This window comes from Hemiscyllium ocellatum, unplaced genomic scaffold, assembly GCF_020745735.1.
Source record: "Hemiscyllium ocellatum isolate sHemOce1 unplaced genomic scaffold, sHemOce1.pat.X.cur. scaffold_3574_pat_ctg1, whole genome shotgun sequence".
In the NCBI taxonomy this organism is placed as follows: domain Eukaryota; kingdom Metazoa; phylum Chordata; class Chondrichthyes; order Orectolobiformes; family Hemiscylliidae; genus Hemiscyllium; species Hemiscyllium ocellatum.
In genome coordinates this window covers 1-19,773 of record NW_026868479.1, presented here as the reverse complement: position 1 = coordinate 19,773, position 19,773 = coordinate 1, and the positions used below count along the sequence as shown (strand labels likewise).

The 19,773-nt window shown below is 52.9% G+C and overlaps 1 protein-coding gene across 1 annotated transcript in view; it reads right to left on the bottom strand.

Moving 5' to 3' along the window:
- LOC132813255 (kin of IRRE-like protein 1) overlaps positions 1-19,768 on the bottom strand; it is a gene marked incomplete at its 5' end in the record, with an annotated part of 37,680 nt that extends 17,912 nt beyond the window's left edge. Inside the window, 5 exons of the mRNA XM_060823114.1 lie at positions 13,523-13,659; positions 17,096-17,203; positions 18,230-18,428; positions 18,908-19,008; positions 19,636-19,768. Coding sequence (XP_060679097.1) covers positions 13,523-13,659; positions 17,096-17,203; positions 18,230-18,428; positions 18,908-19,008; positions 19,636-19,768 — 678 coding nt within the window. The remainder of the gene's footprint in view (positions 1-13,522; positions 13,660-17,095; positions 17,204-18,229; positions 18,429-18,907; positions 19,009-19,635) is intronic.
- Between the last annotated feature and the right edge of the window lie 5 nt (positions 19,769-19,773).

Below are 19,773 nucleotides of genomic sequence, written 5' to 3'. Positions count from 1 at the left end.
AGAGTGAGGGAATCAGAGAGTGAGGGCATCAGAGGGAGTTAGAGAATCAGAGAGAGAGGGAATCAGGGAGTGAGGGAATCAGAGAGAGAGGGAATCAGAGAGAGTGAGGGAATCAGAGAGAGTGAGGGAATCAGAGAGAGAGGAAATCAGAGAGAGTGAGAGAATCAGAGGGAGTAAGGGAATCAGAGAGGGAGAGGGAATCAGAGAGAGTGAGGGAATCAGAGAGTGAGGGAAACAGAGAGAGTGAGGGAATCAGAGAGAGTGAGGGAATCAGAGAGTGGGGGGATCAGAGAGAGTGAGGGAATCAGAGAGAGTGAGGGAATCAGAGAGTGAGGAAATCAGAGAGTGAGGAAATCAGAGAGAGTGAGGGAATCAGAGAGTGAGAGAATCAGAGAGTGAGGAAATCAGAGAGAGTGAGGGAAACAGAGAGAGTGAGGGAATCAGGGAGTGAGGAAATCAGAGAGTGAGGAAATCAGAGAGAGTGAGGGAATCAGAGAGAGTGAGAGAATCAGAGAGTGAGAGAATCAGAGAGTGAGGAAATCAGAGAGAGTGAGGGAAACAGAGAGAGTGAGGGGATCAGAGAGTGAGGGAATCAGAGAGAGTGAGGGAATCAGAGAGTGGGGGGATAAGAGAGAGTGAGGGAATCAGAGAGAGTGAGGGAATCAGAGAGTGAGGGGATCAGAGGGAGTGAGGGAATCAGAGGGAGTGAGGGAATCAGAGAGTGAGGGAATCAGAGAGAGTGAGGGAATCAGAGAGTGAGGGAATCAGAGAGTGAGGGGATCAGAGAGTGAGCGGGATTCGGAGAGTGAGAGAATCAGAGAGTGAGGGAATCAGAGAGAGTGAGGGAATCAGAGAGAGTGAGAGAATCAGAGAGTGAGGGAATCAGAGAGAGTAAGGGAATCAGAGAGAGTGAGGGAATCAGAGAGTGAGGGAATCAGAGAGTGAGGGAATCAGAGAGTGAGAGGGATTCAGAGAGTGAGGGAATCAGAGAGAGTGAGGGAATCAGAGAGTGAGGGAATCAGAGAGTGAGGGGATCAGAGAGAGTGAGAGAATCAGAGGGAGTGAGGGATTCAGAGAGTGAGGGGATCAGAGGGAGTGAGGGAATCAGAGAGTGAGGGAATCAGAGAGTGAGGGAATCAGAGAGTGAGAGGGATTCAGAGAGTGAGGGAATCAGAGAGAGTGAGGGAATCAGAGAGTGAGGGAATCAGAGAGTGAGGGGATCAGAGAGAGTGAGGGAATCAGAGAGTGAGGGAATCAGAGAGTGAGGGGATCAGAGAGTGAGCGGGATTCAGAGAGTGAGAGAATCAGAGAGAGTGAGGGAATCAGAGAGAGTGAGGGAATCAGAGAGAGTGAGAGAATCAGAGAGTGAGGGAATCAGAGAGAGTAAGGGAATCAGAGAGAGTGAGGGAATCAGAGAGAGTGAGAGAATCAGAGAGTGAGGGAATCAGAGAGTGAGGGAATCAGAGAATGAGGGAATCAGAGAGAGTGAGAGAATCAGAGAGTGAGGGAATCAGAGAGTGAGGGAATCAGAGAATGAGGGAATCAGAGAGAGTGAGAGAATCAGAGAGTGAGGGAATCAGAGAATGAGGGAATCAGAGAGAGTGAGAGAATCAGAGAGTGAGGGAATCAGAGAGTGAGGGAATCAGAGAGAGTGAGAGAATCAGAGAGTGAGGGAATCAGAGGGAGTGAGGGAATCAGAGAGAGAGAGGGAATCAGGGAGTGAGGGAATCAGAGAGTGAGGGAATCAGAGGGAGTGAGAGAATCAGAGAGAGAGAGGGAATCAGGGAGTGAGGGAATCAGAGAGTGAGGGAATCAGAGAGAGTGAGGGAATCAGAGGGAGTGAGGGAATCAGAGAGAGTGAGGGAATCAGGGAGTGAGGGAATCAGAGAGAGTGAGGGAATCAGAGAGTGAGGGAATCAGAGAGTGAGGGAGTCAGAGAGTGAGAGAATCAGAGAGTGAGAGAGTCAGAGAGTGAGGAAATCAGAGAGAGTGAGGGAATCAGAGGGAGTGAGGGAATCAGAGTGAGGGAATCAGAGAGTGAGGGAATCAGAGGGAGTGAGGGAGTCAGAGAGTGAGAGAATCAGAGAGTGAGAGAATCAGAGAGAGTGAGAGAATCAGAGAGAGTGAGGGAATCAGAGAGAGTGAGAGAATCAGAGAGTGAGAGAATCAGAGAGTGAGGAAATCAGAGAGAGTGAGGGAATCAGAGAGTGAGAGAATCAGAGAGTAAGGGAATCAGAGAGAGTGAGGGAATCAGAGAGAGTGAGGGAATCAGGGAGTGAGGAAATCAGAGAGTGAGGAAATCAGAGAGAGTGAGGGAATCAGAGAGTGAGGGAATCAGGGAGTGAGGGAATCAGAGAGTGAGGGAATCAGAGGGAGTGAGAGAATCAGAGGGAGTGAGGGAATCAGAGAGTGAGCGGGATTCAGAGAGTGAGGGAATCAGAGAGTGAGGGAATCAGAGGAAGTGAGGGCATCAGAGGGAGTGAGGGAATCAGAGAGTGAGGGAATCAGAGAGTGAGGGCATCAGAGGGAGTTAGAGAATCAGAGAGAGAGGGAATCAGGGAGTGAGGGAATCAGAGAGAGAGGGAATCAGAGAGAGTGAGGGAATCAGAGAGAGTGAGGGAATCAGAGAGAGAGGAAATCAGAGAGAGTGAGAGAATCAGAGGGAGTGAGGGAATCAGAGAGGGAGAGGGAATCAGAGAGTGAGGGAATCAGAGAGTGAGGGAAACAGAGAGAGTGAGGGAATCAGAGAGAGTGAGGGAATCAGAGAGTGGGGGGATCAGAGAGAGTGAGGGAATCAGAGAGAGTGAGGGAATCAGAGAGTGAGGAAATCAGAGAGTGAGGAAATCAGAGAGAGTGAGGGAATCAGAGAGTGAGAGAATCAGAGAGTGAGGAAATCAGAGAGAGTGAGGGAAACAGAGAGAGTGAGGGGATCAGAGAGTGAGGGAATCAGAGAGAGTGAGGGAATCAGAGAGTGGGGGGATAAGAGAGAGTGAGGGAATCAGAGAGAGTGAGGGAATCAGAGAGTGAGGGGATCAGAGGGAGTGAGGGAATCAGAGGGAGTGAGGGAATCAGAGAGTGAGGGAATCAGAGAGAGTGAGGGAATCAGAGAGTGAGGGAATCAGAGAGTGAGGGGATCAGAGAGTGAGCGGGATTCGGAGAGTGAGAGAATCAGAGAGTGAGGGAATCAGAGAGAGCGAGGGAATCAGAGAGAGTGAGAGAATCAGAGAGTGAGGGAATCAGAGAGAGTAAGGGAATCAGAGAGAGTGAGGGAATCAGAGAGTGAGGGAATCAGAGAGTGAGAGGGATTCAGAGAGTGAGGGAATCAGAGAGAGTGAGGGAATCAGAGAGTGAGGGAATCAGAGAGTGAGGGGATCAGAGAGAGTGAGAGAATCAGATGGAGTGAGGGATTCAGAGAGTGAGGGGATCAGAGAGAGGAAATCAGAGAGAGTGAGAGAATCAGAGGGAGTGAGGGAATCAGAGAGGGAGAGGGAATCAGAGAGTGAGGGAATCAGAGAGTGAGGGAAACAGAGAGAGTGAGGGAATCAGAGAGAGTGAGGGAATCAGAGAGTGGGGGGATCAGAGAGAGTGAGGGAATCAGAGAGAGTGAGGGAATCAGAGAGTGAGAGAATCAGAGAGAGTGAGGGAATCAGAGAGAGTGAGGGAATCAGAGAGAGTGAGAGAATCAGAGAGTGAGGGAATCAGAGAGAGTAAGGGAACCAGAGAGAGTGAGGGAATCAGAGAGAGTGAGAGAATCAGAGAGTGAGGGAATCAGAGAGTGAGGGAATCAGAGAGAGTGAGGGAATCAGAGAGAGTGAGGGAATCAGAGAGTGAGAGAATCAGAGAGAGTGAGAGAATCAGAGAGTGAGAGAATCAGAAAGTGAGAGAATCAGAGAGAGTGAGAGAATCAGAGAGTGAGGGAATCAGAGAGTGAGAGGGATTCAGAGAGTGAGGGAATCAGAGGGAGTGAGGGAATCAGAGAGTGAGGGAATCAGAGGGAGTGAGGGAATCAGAGAGAGTGAGGGAATCAGAGGGAGTGAGGGAATCAGAGGGAGTGAGAGAATCAGAGAGAGAGAGGGAATCAGGGAGTGAGGGAATCAGAGAGTGAGGGAATCAGAGAGAGTGAGGGAATCAGAGGGAGTGAGGGAATCAGAGAGAGTGAGGGAATCAGAGAGAGAGAGGGAATCAGGGAGTGAGGGAATCAGAGAGTGAGGGAATCAGAGAGAGTGAGAGAATCAGAGGGAGTGAGGGAATCAGGGAGTGAGGGAATCAGAGAGTGAGAGAATCAGAGAGTGAAAGAGTCAGAGAGTGAGGGAATTAGAGAGTGAGGGAATCAGAGAGAGTGAGGGAATCAGAGAGAGTGAGAGAATCAGAGGGAGTGAGGGAATCAGAGAGTGAGAGAATCAGAGAGTGAGAGAGTCAGAGAGTGAGGGAATTAGAGAGTGAGGGAATCAGAGAGAGTAAGGGAATCAGAGAGAGTGAGGGAAACAGAGGGAGTGAGGGAATCAGAGAGAGTGAGGGAATCAGAGAGTGAGAGAATCAGAGAGAGTGAGGTAATCAGAGAGAGTGAGAGAATCAGAGAGTGAGGGAATCAGAGAGTGAGGGAATCAGAGAGAGTGAGAGAATCAGAGAGTGAGGGAATCAGAGAGTGAGGGAATCAGAGAGAGTGAGGGAATCAGAGAGTGAGAGAATCAGAGAGAGTGAGAGAATCAGAGAGTGAGAGAATCAGAGAGAGTGAGAGAATCAGAGAGTGAGGGAATCAGAGAGTGAGAGGGATTCAGAGAGTGAGGGAATCAGAGGGAGTGAGGGAATCAGAGAGAGTGACAGAATCAGAGAGAGTGAGAGAATCAGAGAGTGAGGGAATCAGAGAGTGAGAGGGATTCAGAGAGTGAGAGAATCAGAGAGTGAGGGAATCAGGGAGTGAGGGAATCAGAGAGTGAGGGAATCAGAGAGTGAGGGAATCAGAGGGAGAGGGAATCAGAGAGTGAGGGAATCAGAGAGAGTGACAGAATCAGAGGGAGTGAGGGAATCAGAGAGAGTGAGAGAATCAGAGAGAGTGAGAGAATCAGAGAGTGAGAGGGAATCAGAGAGTGAGGGAATCAGAGAGAGTGACAGAATGAGAGGGAGTGAGGGAATCAGAGAGATTGAGGGAATCAGAGAGAGTGAGAGAATCAGAGAGTGAGAGGGAATCAGAGAGTGAGGGAATCAGAGAGTGAGGGAATCAGAGAGTGAGGGAATCAGAGACAGTGAGAGAATCAGAGAGTGAGAGGGATTCAGAGAGTGAGGGAATCAGAGAGTGAGGGAATCAGAGAGAGAGAGCGAATAGAGAGTGAGAGGGAATCAGAGAGTGAGGGAATCAGAGAGTGAGGGAATCAGAGAGTGAGGGGATCTGAGAGAGAGAGGGGTCAGAGAGTGAGAGGGAATCAGAGAGTGAGGGAATCAGAGAGTGAGGGAATCAGAGAGTGAGGGAATCAGAGAGAGTGAGAGAATCAGAGAGTGAGAGGGATTCAGAGAGTGAGGGAATCAGAGAGTGAGAGAATCAGAGGGAGTGAGGGAATCAGAGAGTGAGAGGGATTCAGAGAGTGAGGGAGTCAGAGAGTGAGAGAATCAGAGGGAGTGAGGGAATCAGAGAGGGAGAGGGAATCAGAGAGTGAGGGAATCAGAGAGTGAGGGAAACAGAGAGAGTGAGGGGATCAGAGAGTGAGGGAATCAGAGAGAGTGAGGGAATCAGAGAGTGAGGGAATCAGAGAGAGTGAGGGAATCAGAGAGTGAGGGAATCAGAGAGTGAGGGAGTCAGAGAGTGAGAGAATCAGAGAGTGAGAGAGTCAGAGAGTGAGGAAATCAGAGAGAGTGAGGGAATCAGAGGGAGTGAGGGAATCAGAGAGTGAGGGAATCAGAGAGTGAGGGAATCAGAGAGTGAGAGGGATTCAGAGAGTGAGGGAATCAGAGAGAGTGAGGGAATCAGAGAGTGAGGGAGTCAGAGAGTGAGAGAATCAGAGAGAGTGAGAGAATCAGAGAGAGTGAGGGAAACAGAGAGAGTGAGGGAATCAGGGAGTGAGGAAATCAGAGAGTGAGGAAATCAGAGAGAGTGAGGGAATCAGAGAGAGTGAGAGAATCAGAGAGTGAGAGAATCAGAGAGTGAGGAAATCAGAGAGAGTGAGGGAAACAGAGAGAGTGAGGGGATCAGAGAGTGAGGGAATCAGAGAGAGTGAGGGAATCAGAGAGTGGGGGGATCAGAGAGAGTGAGGGAATCAGAGAGAGTGAGGGAATCAGAGAGTGAGGGGATCAGAGGGAGTGAGGGAATCAGAGGGAGTGAGGGAATCAGAGAGTGAGGGAATCAGAGAGAGTGAGAGAATCAGAGAGAGTGAGGGAATCATAGAGAGTGAGAGAATCAGAGAGTGAGGAAATCAGAGAGAGTGAGGGAATCAGAGAGAGTGAGGGAATCAGGGAGTGAGGAAATCAGAGAGTGAGGAAATCAGAGAGAGTGAGGGAATCAGAGAGAGTGAGAGAATCAGAGAGTGAGAGAATCAGAGAGTGAGGAAATCAGAGAGAGTGAGGGAATCAGAGAGAGTGAGGGAATCAGGGAGTGAGGAAATCAGAGAGTGAGGAAATCAGAGAGAGTGAGGGAATCAGAGAGTGAGGGAATCAGGGAGTGAGGGAATCAGAGAGTGAGGGAATCAGAGAGTGAGGAAATCAGAGAGAGTGAGGGAATCAGAGAGTGAGAGAATCAGAGAGTAAGGGAATCAGAGAGAGTGAGGGAATCAGAGAGAGTGAGGGAATCAGGGAGTGAGGAAATCAGAGAGTGAGGAAATCAGAGAGAGTGAGGGAATCAGAGAGTGAGCGGGATTCAGAGAGTGAGGGAATCAGAGAGTGAGGGAATCAGAGGAAGTGAGGGCATCAGAGGGAGTGAGGGAATCAGAGAGTGAGGGAATCAGAGAGTGAGGGCATCAGAGGGAGTTAGAGAATCAGAGAGAGAGGGAATCAGGGAGTGAGGGAATCAGAGAGAGAGGGAATCAGAGAGAGTGAGGGAATCAGAGAGAGTGAGAGAATCAGAGAGTGAGGGAATCAGAGAGTGAGAGAATCAGAGAGTGAGGGAATCAGGGAGTGAGAGAATCAGAGAGAGAGGGAATCAGAGAGTGAGAGAATCAGAGAGTGAGGGAATCAGAGAGTGAGGGAATCAGAGTGAGAGAATCAGAGAGAGTGAGAGAATCAGAGAGAGTGAGAGAATCAGAGAGTGAGGGAATCAGGGAGTGAGGGGATCAGAGAGGGTGAGGGAATCAGAGAGTGAGGGAATCAGAGAGTGAGGGAATCAGAAAGAGTGAGGGAATCAGAGAGTGAGAGAATCAGAGAGTGAGGGAATCAGGGAGTGAGAGAATCAGAGAGAGAGGGAATCAGAGAGTGAGAGAATCAGAGAGTGAGGGAATCAGAGAGTGAGGGAATCAGAGTGAGAGAATCAGAGAGAATCAGAGAGAGTGAGAGAATCAGAGAGTGAGAGGGAATCAGAGAGTGAGGGAATCAGAGAGTGAGGGAATCAGAGAGAGTGACAGAATCAGAGGGAGTGAGGGAATCAGAGAGATTGAGGGAATCAGAGAGAGTGAGAGAATCAGAGAGTGAGAGGGAATCAGAGAGTGAGGGAATCAGAGAGTGAGGGAATCAGAGAGAGTGAGAGAATCAGAGAGTGAGAGGGAATCAGAGAGTGAGGGAATCAGAGAGTGAGGGAATCAGAGAGAGTGAGAGAATCAGAGAGTGAGAGGGAATCAGAGAGTGAGGGAATCAGAGAGTGAGGGGATCAGAGAGAGAGAGGGGTCAGAGAGTGAGAGGGAATCAGAGAGTGAGGGAATCAGAGAGTGAGGGAATCAGAGAGTGAGGGAATCAGAGAGAGTGAGAGAATCAGAGAGTGAGAGGGATTCAGAGAGTGAGGGAATCAGAGAGTGAGAGAATCAGAGGGAGTGAGGGAATCAGAGAGTGAGAGGGATTCAGAGAGTGAGGAAATCAGAGAGAGTGAGGGAATCAGAGAGAGTGAGGGAATCAGAGAGAGAGGAAATCAGAGAGAGTGAGAGAATCAGAGGGAGTGAGGGAATCAGAGAGGGAGAGGGAATCAGAGAGTGAGGGAAACAGAGAGAGTGAGGGGATCAGAGAGTGAGGGAATCAGAGAGAGTGAGGGAATCAGAGAGTGGGGGGATCAGAGAGAGTGAGGGAATCAGAGAGAGTGAGGGAATCAGAGAGTGAGGGGATCAGAGGGAGTGAGGGAATCAGAGGGAGTGAGGGAATCAGAGGGAGTGAGGGAGTCAGAGAGTGAGAGAATCAGAGAGAGTGAGAGAATCAGAGAGAGTGAGGGAATCAGAGAGAGTGAGAGAATCAGAGAGTGAGAGAATCAGAGAGTGAGGAAATCAGAGAGAGTGAGGGAATCAGAGAGAGTGAGAGAATCAGAGAGTGAGAGAATCAGAGAGTGAGAGAATCAGAGAGTGAGGAAATCAGAGGGAGTGAGGGAATCAGAGAGAGTGAGGGAATCAGAGGGAGTGAGGGAGTCAGAGAGTGAGAGAATCAGAGAGAGTGAGAGAATCAGAGAGAGTGAGGGAATCAGAGAGAGTGAGAGAATCAGAGAGTGAGAGAATCAGAGAGTGAGGAAATCAGAGAGAGTGAGGGAATCAGAGAGAGTGAGGGAATCAGGGAGTGAGGAAATCAGAGAGTGAGGAAATCAGAGAGAGTGAGGGAATCAGAGAGTGAGGGAATCAGGGAGTGAGGGAATCAGAGAGTGAGGGAATCAGAGGGAGTGAGAGAATCAGAGGGAGTGAGGGAATCAGAGAGTGAGCGGGATTCAGAGAGTGAGGGAATCAGAGATTGAGGGAATCAGAGGAAGTGAGGGCATCAGAGGGAGTGAGGGAATCAGAGAGTGAGGGAATCAGAGAGTGAGGGAATCAGAGAGAGAGGAAATCAGAGAGAGTGAGAGAATCAGAGGGAGTGAGGGAATCAGAGAGTGGGGGAATCAGAGAGAGTGAGGGAATCAGAGAGTGGGGGGATCAGAGAGAGTGAGGGAATCAGAGAGAGAGGAAATCAGAGAGAGTGAGAGAATCAGAGGGAGTGAGGGAATCAGAGAGTGAGGGAATCAGAGAGTGGGGGGATCAGAGAGAGTGAGGAAATCAGAGAGAGTGAGAGAATCAGAGAGAGTGAGGGAATCAGAGAGTGGGGGGATCAGAGAGAGTGAGGGAATCAGAGAGAGTGAGGGAATCAGAGAGTGAGGGGATCAGAGGGAGTGAGGGAATCAGAGGGAGTGAGGGAATCAGAGAGATTGAGGGAATCAGAGAGAGTGAGAGAATCAGAGAGTGAGAGGGAATCAGAGAGTGAGGGAATCAGAGAGTGAGGGAATCAGAGAGAGTGAGAGAATCAGAGAGTGAGAGGGAATCAGAGAGTGAGGGAATCAGAGAGTGAGGGGATCAGAGGGAGTGAGGGAATCAGAGAGTGAGAGAATCAGAGAGAGTGAGGAAATCAGAGAGTGAGGGAATCAGAGACTGAGAGAATCAGAAAGTGAGGAAATCAGAGAGAGTGAGGGAATCAGAGAGAGTGAGGGAATCAGGGAGTGAGGAAATCAGAGAGTGAGGAAATCAGAGAGAGTGAGGGAATCAGAGAGTGAGGGAATCAGAGAGAGTGAGGGAGACAGAGAGAGTGAGGGGATCAGAGAGTGAGGGAATCAGAGAGAGTGAGGGAATCAGAGAGTGGGGGGATCAGAGAGAGTGAGGGAATCAGAGAGAGCGAGGGAATCAGAGAGTGAGGGGATCAGAGGGAGTGAGGGAGTCAGAGAGTGAGAGAATCAGAGAGAGTGAGGGAATCAGAGAGAGCGAGGGAATCAGAGAGTGAGGGAATCAGGGAGTGAGGGAATCAGAGAGTGAGGGAATCAGAGGGAATCAGAGAGTGAGAGAATCAGAGAGAGGAGGGAGTGAGGGAATCAGAGAGTGAGCGGGATTCAGAGAGTGAGGGAATCAGAGATTGAGGGAATCAGAGGAAGTGAGGGCATCAGAGGGAGTGAGGGAATCAGAGAGTGAGGGAATCAGAGAGTGAGGGAATCAGAGAGAGAGGAAATCAGAGAGAGTGAGAGAATCAGAGGGAGTGAGGGAATCAGAGAGTGGGGGAATCAGAGAGAGTGAGGGAATCAGAGAGTGGGGGGATCAGAGAGAGTGAGGGAATCAGAGAGAGAGGAAATCAGAGAGAGTGAGAGAATCAGAGGGAGTGAGGGAATCAGAGAGTGGGGGGATCAGAGAGAGTGAGGGAATCAGAGAGAGTGAGAGAATCAGAGAGAGTGAGGGAATCAGAGAGTGGGGGGATCAGAGAGAGTGAGGGAATCAGAGAGTGGGGGGATCAGAGAGAGTGAGGAAATCAGAGAGAGTGAGAGAATCAGAGAGAGTGAGGGAATCAGAGAGTGGGGGGATCAGAGAGAGTGAGGGAATCAGAGAGAGTGAGGGAATCAGAGAGTGAGGGGATCAGAGGGAGTGAGGGAATCAGAGGGAGTGAGGGAATCAGAGAGATTGAGGGAATCAGATAGAGTGAGAGAATCAGAGAGTGAGAGGGAATCAGAGAGTGAGGGAATCAGAGAGTGAGGGAATCAGAGAGAGTGAGAGAATCAGAGAGTGAGAGGGAATCAGAGAGTGAGGGAATCAGAGAGTGAGGGGATCAGAGGGAGTGAGGGAATCAGAGAGTGAGAGAATCAGAGAGAGTGAGGAAATCAGAGAGTGAGGGAATCAGAGAGTGAGAGAATCAGAAAGTGAGGAAATCAGAGAGAGTGAGGGAATCAGAGAGAGTGAGGGAATCAGGGAGTGAGGAAATCAGAGAGTGAGGAAATCAGAGAGAGTGAGGGAATCAGAGAGAGTGAGAGAATCAGAGAGTGAGAGAATCAGAGAGTGAGGAAATCAGAGAGAGTGAGGGAGACAGAGAGAGTGAGGGGATCAGAGAGTGAGGGAATCAGAGAGAGTGAGGGAATCAGAGAGTGGGGGGATCAGAGAGAGTGAGGGAATCAGAGAGAGCGAGGGAATCAGAGAGTGAGGGGATCAGAGGGAGTGAGGGAGTCAGAGAGTGAGAGAATCAGAGAGAGTGAGAGAATCAGAGAGAGTGAGGGAATCAGAGAGTGAGAGAATCAGAGAGTGAGGAAATCAGAGAGAGTGAGGGAATCAGAGAGAGTGAGGGAATCAGGGAGTGAGGAAATCAGAGTGAGGAAATCAGAGAGAGTGAGGGAATCAGAGAGAGTGAATCAGAGAGTGAGAGAATCAGAGAGTGAGGAAATCAGAGAGAGTGAGGGAATCAGAGAGAGTGAGGGAATCAGGGAGTGAGGAAATCAGAGAGTGAGGAAATCAGAGAGAGTGAGGGAATCAGAGAGTGAGGGAATCAGGGAGTGAGGGAATCAGAGAGTGAGGGAATCAGAGGGAGTGAGAGAATCAGAGGGAGTGAGGGAATCAGAGAGTGAGGGAATCAGAGAGTGAGGGCATCAGAGGGAGGTAGAGAATCAGAGAGAGAGGGAATCAGGGAGTGAGGGAATCAGAGAGAGTGGGAATGAGAGAGAGTGAGGGAATCAGAGAGAGTGAGAGAATCAGAGAGTGAGGGAATCAGGGAGTGAGGGGATCAGAGAGGGTGAGGGAATCAGAGAGTGAGGGAATCAGAGAGTGAGGGAATCAGAAAGAGTGAGGGAATCAGAGAGTGAGAGAATCAGAGAGTGAGGGAATCAGGGAGTGAGAGAATCAGAGAGAGAGGGAATCAGAGAGTGAGAGAATCAGAGAGTGAGGGAATCAGAGAGTGAGGGAATCAGAGAGTGAGGGAATCAGAGGGAGTGAGGGAATCAGAGAGTGAGGGAATCAGAGAGAATGAGAGAATCAGAGAGAGTGAGGGAATCAGAGAGAGTGAGAGAATCAGAGAGTGAGCGAATCAGGGAGTGAGGGAATCAGAGAGTGAGGGAATCAGAGAGTGAGGGAATCAGAGGGAGTGAGGGAATCAGAGAGTGAGGGAATCAGAGAGAGTGAGGGAATCAGAGAGAGTGAGAGAACCAGAGAGTGAGAGAATCAGAGAGTGAGGGAATCAGAGAGTGAGGGGATCAGAGAGAGTGAGGGGATCGGAGGGAGTGAGAGAATCACAGAGTGAGAGAATTGGCGGGAGTGAGGGAATCAGAGAGTGAGGGAATCAGAGAGAGAGGGAATCAGGGAGTGAGGGAATCAGAGAGTGAGGGAATCAGAGAGAGAGAGGGAATCAGGGAGTGAGGGAATCAGAGAGAGTGAGGGAATCAGAGAGAGAGGGAATCAGGGAGTGAGGGAATCAGAGAGAGTGAGGGAATCAGAGAGAGTGAGGGAATCAGAGAGAGTGAGAGAATCAGAGAGTGAGAGAATCAGAGAGTGAGGGAATCAGAGAGTGAGGGGATCAGAGAGAGTGAGGGGATCGGAGGGAGTGAGAGAATCACAGAGTGAGAGAATTGGCGGGAGTGAGGGAATCAGAGAGTGAGGGAATCAGAGAGTGAGAGAATCAGAGGGAGTGAAGGAATCAGAGAGTGAGGGAATCAGAGAGTGAGGGAATCAGAGAGAGAGAGGGAATCAGGGAGTGAGGGAATCAGAGAGAGTGAGGGAATCAGAGAGAGAGAGGGAATCAGGGAGTGAGGGAATCAGAGAGAGTGAGGGAATCAGAGAGAGTGAGGGAATCAGAGAGAGGGAATCAGAGAGTGAGGGAATCAGAGAGAGTGAGGGAATCAGAGAGAGTGAGAGAATCAGAGGGAGTGAGGGAATCAGAGAGTGAGGGAATCAGAGAGAGTGAGGGAATCAGAGAGAGAGAGGGAATCAGAGAGTGAGAGAATCGGAGGGAGGGAGAGAATCAGAGAGTGAGGGAATCAGAGAGTGAGGGAATCAGAGAGAGTGAGGGAATCAGAGAGTGAGGGAATCAGAGAGTGAAAGAATCAGAGAGAGAGAGGGAATCAGGGAGTGAGAGAGTCAGAGAGTGAGGGGATCAGAGAAAGTGAGGGAATCAGAGAGTGAGAGAATCGGAGGGAGTTAGAGAATCAGAGAGTGAGGGAATCAGAGAGAGTGAGAGAATCAGAGAGTGAGGGAAACAGAGAGAGAGACATAGAGGGAGAGAATGAAAGCGATTGTGGGAGAGGATTCGCAGAGTGGGACCGAGAACGTAAGAGAGGGACAGAGACTGGAGCAGGTCTGATCAATAACTGTTCACACACACACACACACACACACACACACACACACCGGCTCCCTCCCTCACACACACACACACACACACACACACACACACACACACACCGGCTCCCTCCCTCACACACACACACACACACACACACACACACACACTCCCCGTCTCCCTCCCTCACACACACACACACTCCCCGTCTCCCACACACACACACACACACACACACACTCTCCCTCTCCCTCTCACACACACTCTCCGTCTCCCACACACACACACACACACACACACACACACACACCCCTCTACGTGCCTCCCCAGCCCCAGCTCACTGGGGTAGTAATGGTGGGATGGTCCATACCGAGTACATGGCCTTGAGGACACGGGTAGCTGTCGACATGTTGGAGTCATCTTCCTCCAGCTCCTTCCTCAGGTAGGGGGCTTCCTTACTGGGGTCCGCTTTCACACCAGGCCTCCCCAGGGTCACATCCTTCCGACCTGACACAGAGAGACACACCCGGACAGTAACCCACCCGGACAGTAACCCACCCCCACAGTAACCCACCCCCACAGTAACCCACCCTCACAGTAACACTAACCCTCCATCACAGTAACCCTCCCTCACAGTAACCCACCCTCACAGTAACCCACCCTCACAGTAACCCACCCTCACAGTAACACTAACCCTCCATCACACTAACCCTCCATCACAGTAACCCACCCCCACAGTAACCCACCCCCACAGTAACCCACCCTCACAGTAACACTAACCCTCCATCACAGTAACCCTCCCTCACAGTAACCCACCCTCACAGTAACCCTCCCTCACAGTAACCCACCCTCACAGTAACCCACCCTCACAGTAACACTAACCCTCCATCACAGTAACCCTCCCTCACAGTAACCCTCCATCACAGTAACCCTCCCTCACAGTAACCCACCCCCACAGTAACCCACCCCCACAGTAACCCACCCTCACAGTAACCCACCCCCACAGTAACCCACCCTCACAGTAACTCACCCTCACAGTAACACTAACCCTCCATCACAGTAACCCTCCCCCACAGTAACCCTCCATCACAGTAACCCTCCCTCACAGTAACCCACCCCCACGCTAACCCACCCCCACACTAACCCACCCCCACACTAACCCACCCTCACAGTAACACTAACCCTCCATCACAGTAACCCTCCCTCACAGTAACCCTCCCTCACAGTAACCCACCCTCACAGTAACCCACCCTCACAGTAACACTAACCCTCCATCACAGTAACCCTCCCTCACAGTAACCCACCCTCACAGTAACCCACCCCCACACTAACCCACCCTCACAGTAACACTAACCCTCCATCACAGTAACCCTCCCTCACAGTAACCCTCCATCACAGTAACCCACCCTCACAGTAACCCTCCCTCACAGTAACCCTCCATCACAGTAACCCACCCTCACAGTAACCCACCCTCACAGTAACACTCCCTCACAGTAACCCACCCCCACAGTAACCCACCCTCACAGTAACCCACCCCCACAGTAACACACCCTCACAGTAACCCACCCCCACAGTAACACACCCTCACAATAACCCACCCCCACAGTAACACCCCCCCACAGTAACCCACCCTCAGCGTTAGATACAGAGTAAAGCTCCCTCTACACTGTCCCCCATCAAACACTCCCAGGACAGGGACAGCACGGGGTTAGATACAGAGTAAAGCTCCCTCTACACTGTCCTCCATCAAACACTCCCAGGACAGGGACAGCACGGGGTTAGATACAGAGTAAAGCTCCCTCTACACTGTCCTCCATCAAACACTCCCAGGACAGGGACAGCACGGGGTTAGATACAGAGTAAAGCTCCCTCTACACTGTCCCCATCAAACACTCCCAGGACAGGGACAGCACGGGGTTAGATACAGAGTAAAGCTCCCTCTACACTGTCCCCATCAAACACTCCCAGGACAAGGACAGCACAGGGTTAGATAGAGAGTAAAGCTCCCTCTACACTCCCCCATCAAACACTCCCAGGACAGGGACAGCACGGGGTTAGATACAGAGTAAAGCTCCCTCTACCCTCCTCCATCAAACACTCCCAGGACAGGGACAGCACGGGGTAAGATACAGAGTAAAACTTCCTCTACACTGTCCCCATCAAACACTCCCAGGACAGGGACAGCACGGGGTTAGATACAGTGTAAAGCTCCCTCTACACTGTCCCCCATCAAACACTACCAGGACAGGGACAGCATGGGGTTAGATACAGAGTAAAGCTTCCTCTACACTGTCCCCATCAAATACACCCAGGACAGGGCCAGCACGGGGATAGATAGAGAGTAAAGCTCCCTCTACACTGTCCCCCATCAAACACTCCCAGGACAGGGACAGCACGGGGTTAGATACAGAGTAAAGCTCCCTCTACACTGTCCCCCATCAAACACTCCCAGGACAGGGACAGCACGGGGTTAGATACAGAGTAAAGCTCCCTCTACACTGTCCCCATCAAACACTCCCAGGACAAGGACAGCACGGGGTTAGATAGAGAGTAAAGCTCCCTCTACACTCCCCCATCAAACACTCCCAGGACAGGGACAGCACGGGGTTAGATACAGAGTAAAGCTCCCTCTACATTGTCCCCCATCAAACACTCCCAGGACAGGGACAGCACGGGGTTAGATACAGAGTAAAGCTCCCTCTACACTGTCCCCATCAAACACTCCCAGGACAGGGACAGCACAGGGTTAGATACAGAGTAAAGCTCCCTCTACATTGTCCCCCATCAAACACTCCCAGGACAGGGACAGCACGGGGTTAGATACAGAGTAAAGCTTCCTCTACACTCCCCCATCAAACACTCCCAGGACAGGGACAGCACGGGGTTAGATAAAGTGTAAAGCTCCCTCTACACTGTCCCCCATCAAACACTCCCAGGACAGGGACAGCACGGGGTTAGATACAGTGTAAAGCTTCCTCTACACTCCCCAATCAAACACTCCCAGGACAGGGACAGCACGGGGTTAGATACAGTGTAAAGCTCCCTCTACACTGTCCCACATCAAACACTCCCAGGACAGGGACAGCATGGGGTTAGATACAGAGTAAAGCTCCCTCTACACTGTCCCCATCAAACAATCCCAGGACAGGGCCAGCACGGGGATAGATACAGAGTAAAGCTCCCTCTACACTGTCCTCCATCAAACACTCCCAGGACAGGGACAGCACGGGGTTAGATACAGAGTAAAGCTCCCTCTACACAGTCCCCCATCAAACACTCCCAGGACAGGGACAGCACGGGGGTTAGATACAGAGTAAAGCTCCCTCTACACTGTCCCCCATCAAACACTCCCAGGACAGGGACAGCACGGGGTTAGATACAGAGTAAAGCTCCCTCTACACTGTCCCCATCAAACACTCCCAGGACAAGGACAGCACGGGGTTAGATAGAGAGTAAAGCTCCCTCTACACTCCTCCATCAAACACTCCCAGGACAAGGACAGCATGGGGTTAGATACAGAGTAAAGCTCCCTCTACACTGTCCCCCATCCAACACTCCCAGGACAGGGACAGCACGGGGGTTAGATACAGAGTAAAGCTCCCTCTACACTGTCCCCATCAAACACTCCCAGGACAAGGACAGCATGGGGTTAGATACAGAGTAAAGCTCCCTCTACACTGTCCCCCATCAACCACTCCCAGGACAGGGACAGCACGGGGTTAGATACAGAGTAAAGCTCCCTCTACACTGTCCCCCTCATCAAACACTCCCAGGACAAGGACAGCACAGGGTTAGATACAGAGTAAAGCTCCCTCTACACTGTGCTGCATGAGTCTCTGTGAGGATGGGGGTTGCGTTGAGGTGTGTTGGAGGGTTGGGTGTGGGTGAGGGGTGGTGAGGTTCCCTGAGCGGGGGCACGAGGAGGGGAGGAGTGGGTACTCACTGCGTTTCCGTCGGCGATACAGGAAGACGACAAGGCCGGCTAATGCCAGGGTCAGCAAGATCCCAAGGCTGACCGTCACACCAATGATCAGCCCAATGGGCAGGACCTCTGCAAGGGAGGGAGGGAGAGAGAGAGAGGATGGTCACTCGGGGAGGGGGCAAAGGGGGGGAAGGGGGAAGGGGCAAGGGGGGTGGGGGGATGGGGGAAGGGGATGGGGGGATGGAGGAGCAGGGGGGGAAGGGGGGTGGGGGGGATGGGGGAAGGGGATGGGGGGATGGAGGAGCAGGGGGGGAAGGGGGGTGGGGGCAGGGGGGAGTGGGGGGGGAGAGAGGGGGGGAAGGGGGATGGGGCAGGGGGGAGTGAGGGGAAGTGGGAGGGGGGGGGGAGGGGGAAGGGGGAGGAGGAGGGGGAGGTGAGACGGGGGGGAAATGGAGATGGGAAGGGGATGGCCGAGGGGGTGAAATGGGGTTGGGGAGGGAGAGAGGGGGGAGGGGGGAGGCAGAGGAGGGAGGAGAGTGGGGGGGGGGGGGGGGAGGGGAGGTGTGAGGGGAGGGGAGTAAGGGGAGGGGCATAGTATCAGATGAGAATGGTCTCGGGGATCATGAGGGATTCTGTCTGTGACTCCTTCCCCCCCCCAACCCTGAGCAGCTGGGGTGGACGGTCTGGGTGGGTGGGTGGGTGACGGGGAGGGGGTGGGGTGGGGTAACCACACCGAGACCCCATTGAGTATCAAACCCCCTTTCCCCTCCCCCCACAAAGCCCGCTGTCTCTGGGCAGCGACGGGGCCTCACGCATTGGCTCTGGGCTGTCGGGACCCACCAATCAGGGCGCGGACCAGGCTGGGGATTGGCCAATGGGAGGTGGGGACAGTGCCCCTCCCAGCGGGTGGACGGGTGAAGAACTGCAGCGGGAGGCGTTCGGGGTGGGGGGAGGGTGGGAAATGGGGGCGAGAGAGGGAGAGGCGTCAACCCCACCCGACTCTGTCGCCAACGTTGTTCTCGCCAGTCGCTTTCTGAGCCCACGGGAGGGGGGGAAGGTCCCTCAGGGTTTTGCCCCCAGCAGGTAGTATGCCCACCCCCTCACTCCCCTCACACCTAACGCCCACTGCCGACCCCTCCCAGGGGGCGCACTTACCCTCCTTGAGCAGTTGGATGAGGGCCGTACCAGATCCGAACCCGTTCCACGCTGTGCAGTTGTAGGGGGTCTCGAAGTCGGGCAGTGCCACGTTGCTGATCAGCAGGGTGGACCGCACCCCCTCGGGACCACCCGTCCTTTCCACTGTGTAGCGCTCAAACGTCCCCACTTCGAGAACATTCTCCCGCCAAGTCCAGGCCTGGGGGACAGACAGCAGCTCAGTGTCCGACACCTCCTCATCCGCATTTACACACCCCGGGCAGTCTGTTCCCCCTATCGGAGGGGGATTAACCCCCTCACCCACCCTCTCCCCATGTACACACACCGGGCAGTCTGTTCCCCCTATCGGAGGGGGATTAACCCCCTCACCCACCCTCTCCCCATTTACACACACCGGGCAGTCTGTTCCCCCTATCGGAGGGGGATTAACCCCCTCACCCACCCCCTCCCCATTCACACACACCGGGCAGTCTGTTCCCCCTATCGGAGGGGGATTAACCCCCTCACCCACCCTCTCCCCATGTACACACACCGGGCAGTCTGTTCCCCCTATCGGAGGGGGATTAACCCCCTCACCCACCCCCTCCCCATTCACACACACCGGGCAGTCTGTGCCCCCTATCGGAGGGGGATTAACCCCTCCCCGTTGGTGGGACGGGGTGTGTTGGGGTTACTCACGATTCGGTCAGGCTGGGGCGTACTGTCGATGTAACACTCCACCCGACCTGGAGCTCCCTCAGCTGCGTACTGTAGCACCGCGCTGGATATGATAGGGGGTCCTGCAGGCAGGGACACACCATCAGTACGTTACAGACCCTCGGTGCAGTACTCCTTCATTCCTCACTCACTCCCTCCCTCCCTCCGCACCCTTCCCTCCATCTCTCCAATCCCCCCTTCCCTCCAGCTCTCCAATCCCCCCTTCCCCCCATCTCTCCAATCTCCCCCCCCCCTCCATCTCTCGGTGGCCCCCCCCCCCCCCCATCTCTCCAATCCCCCCTTCCCTCCATCTCTCCGGTGCCCCCCCCCCCCATCTCTCCAATCTCCCCTTCCCTCCATCTCTCCAATCCCCCCCCCCCCTCCATCTCTCCAATCCCCCCCCCCCCTCCATCTCTCCAATCCCCCCTTCCCTCCATCTCTCCAATCCCCCCCCCCCTCCATCTCTCCAATCCCCCCTTCCCTCCATCTCTCCAATCCCCCCCCCTCCATCTCTCGGTGCCCCCCCCCCCCATCTCTCCAATCCCCCCTTCCCTCCATCTCTCCGGTGCCCCCCCCCCCATCTCTCCAATCCCCCCTTCCCTCCATCTCTCCGGTGCCCCCCCCCCCCCATCTCTCCAATCTCCCCCCCCCCCTCCATCTCTCGGTGCCCCCCCCCCCCCCATCCCGCTCGCAGCCTGAAGGGGGCGTACCATTGACGTGGAGCGTGACCTCCCTCTCCCCGACCCCAATCTGTGGGACTATGGCCTTGCAGACGTACTGTCCCGCGTCAGCCTGGGTCACCGCCTTCAGGTACAGGTGGTTACTGTTACTCAGCACCTGGGACAGAG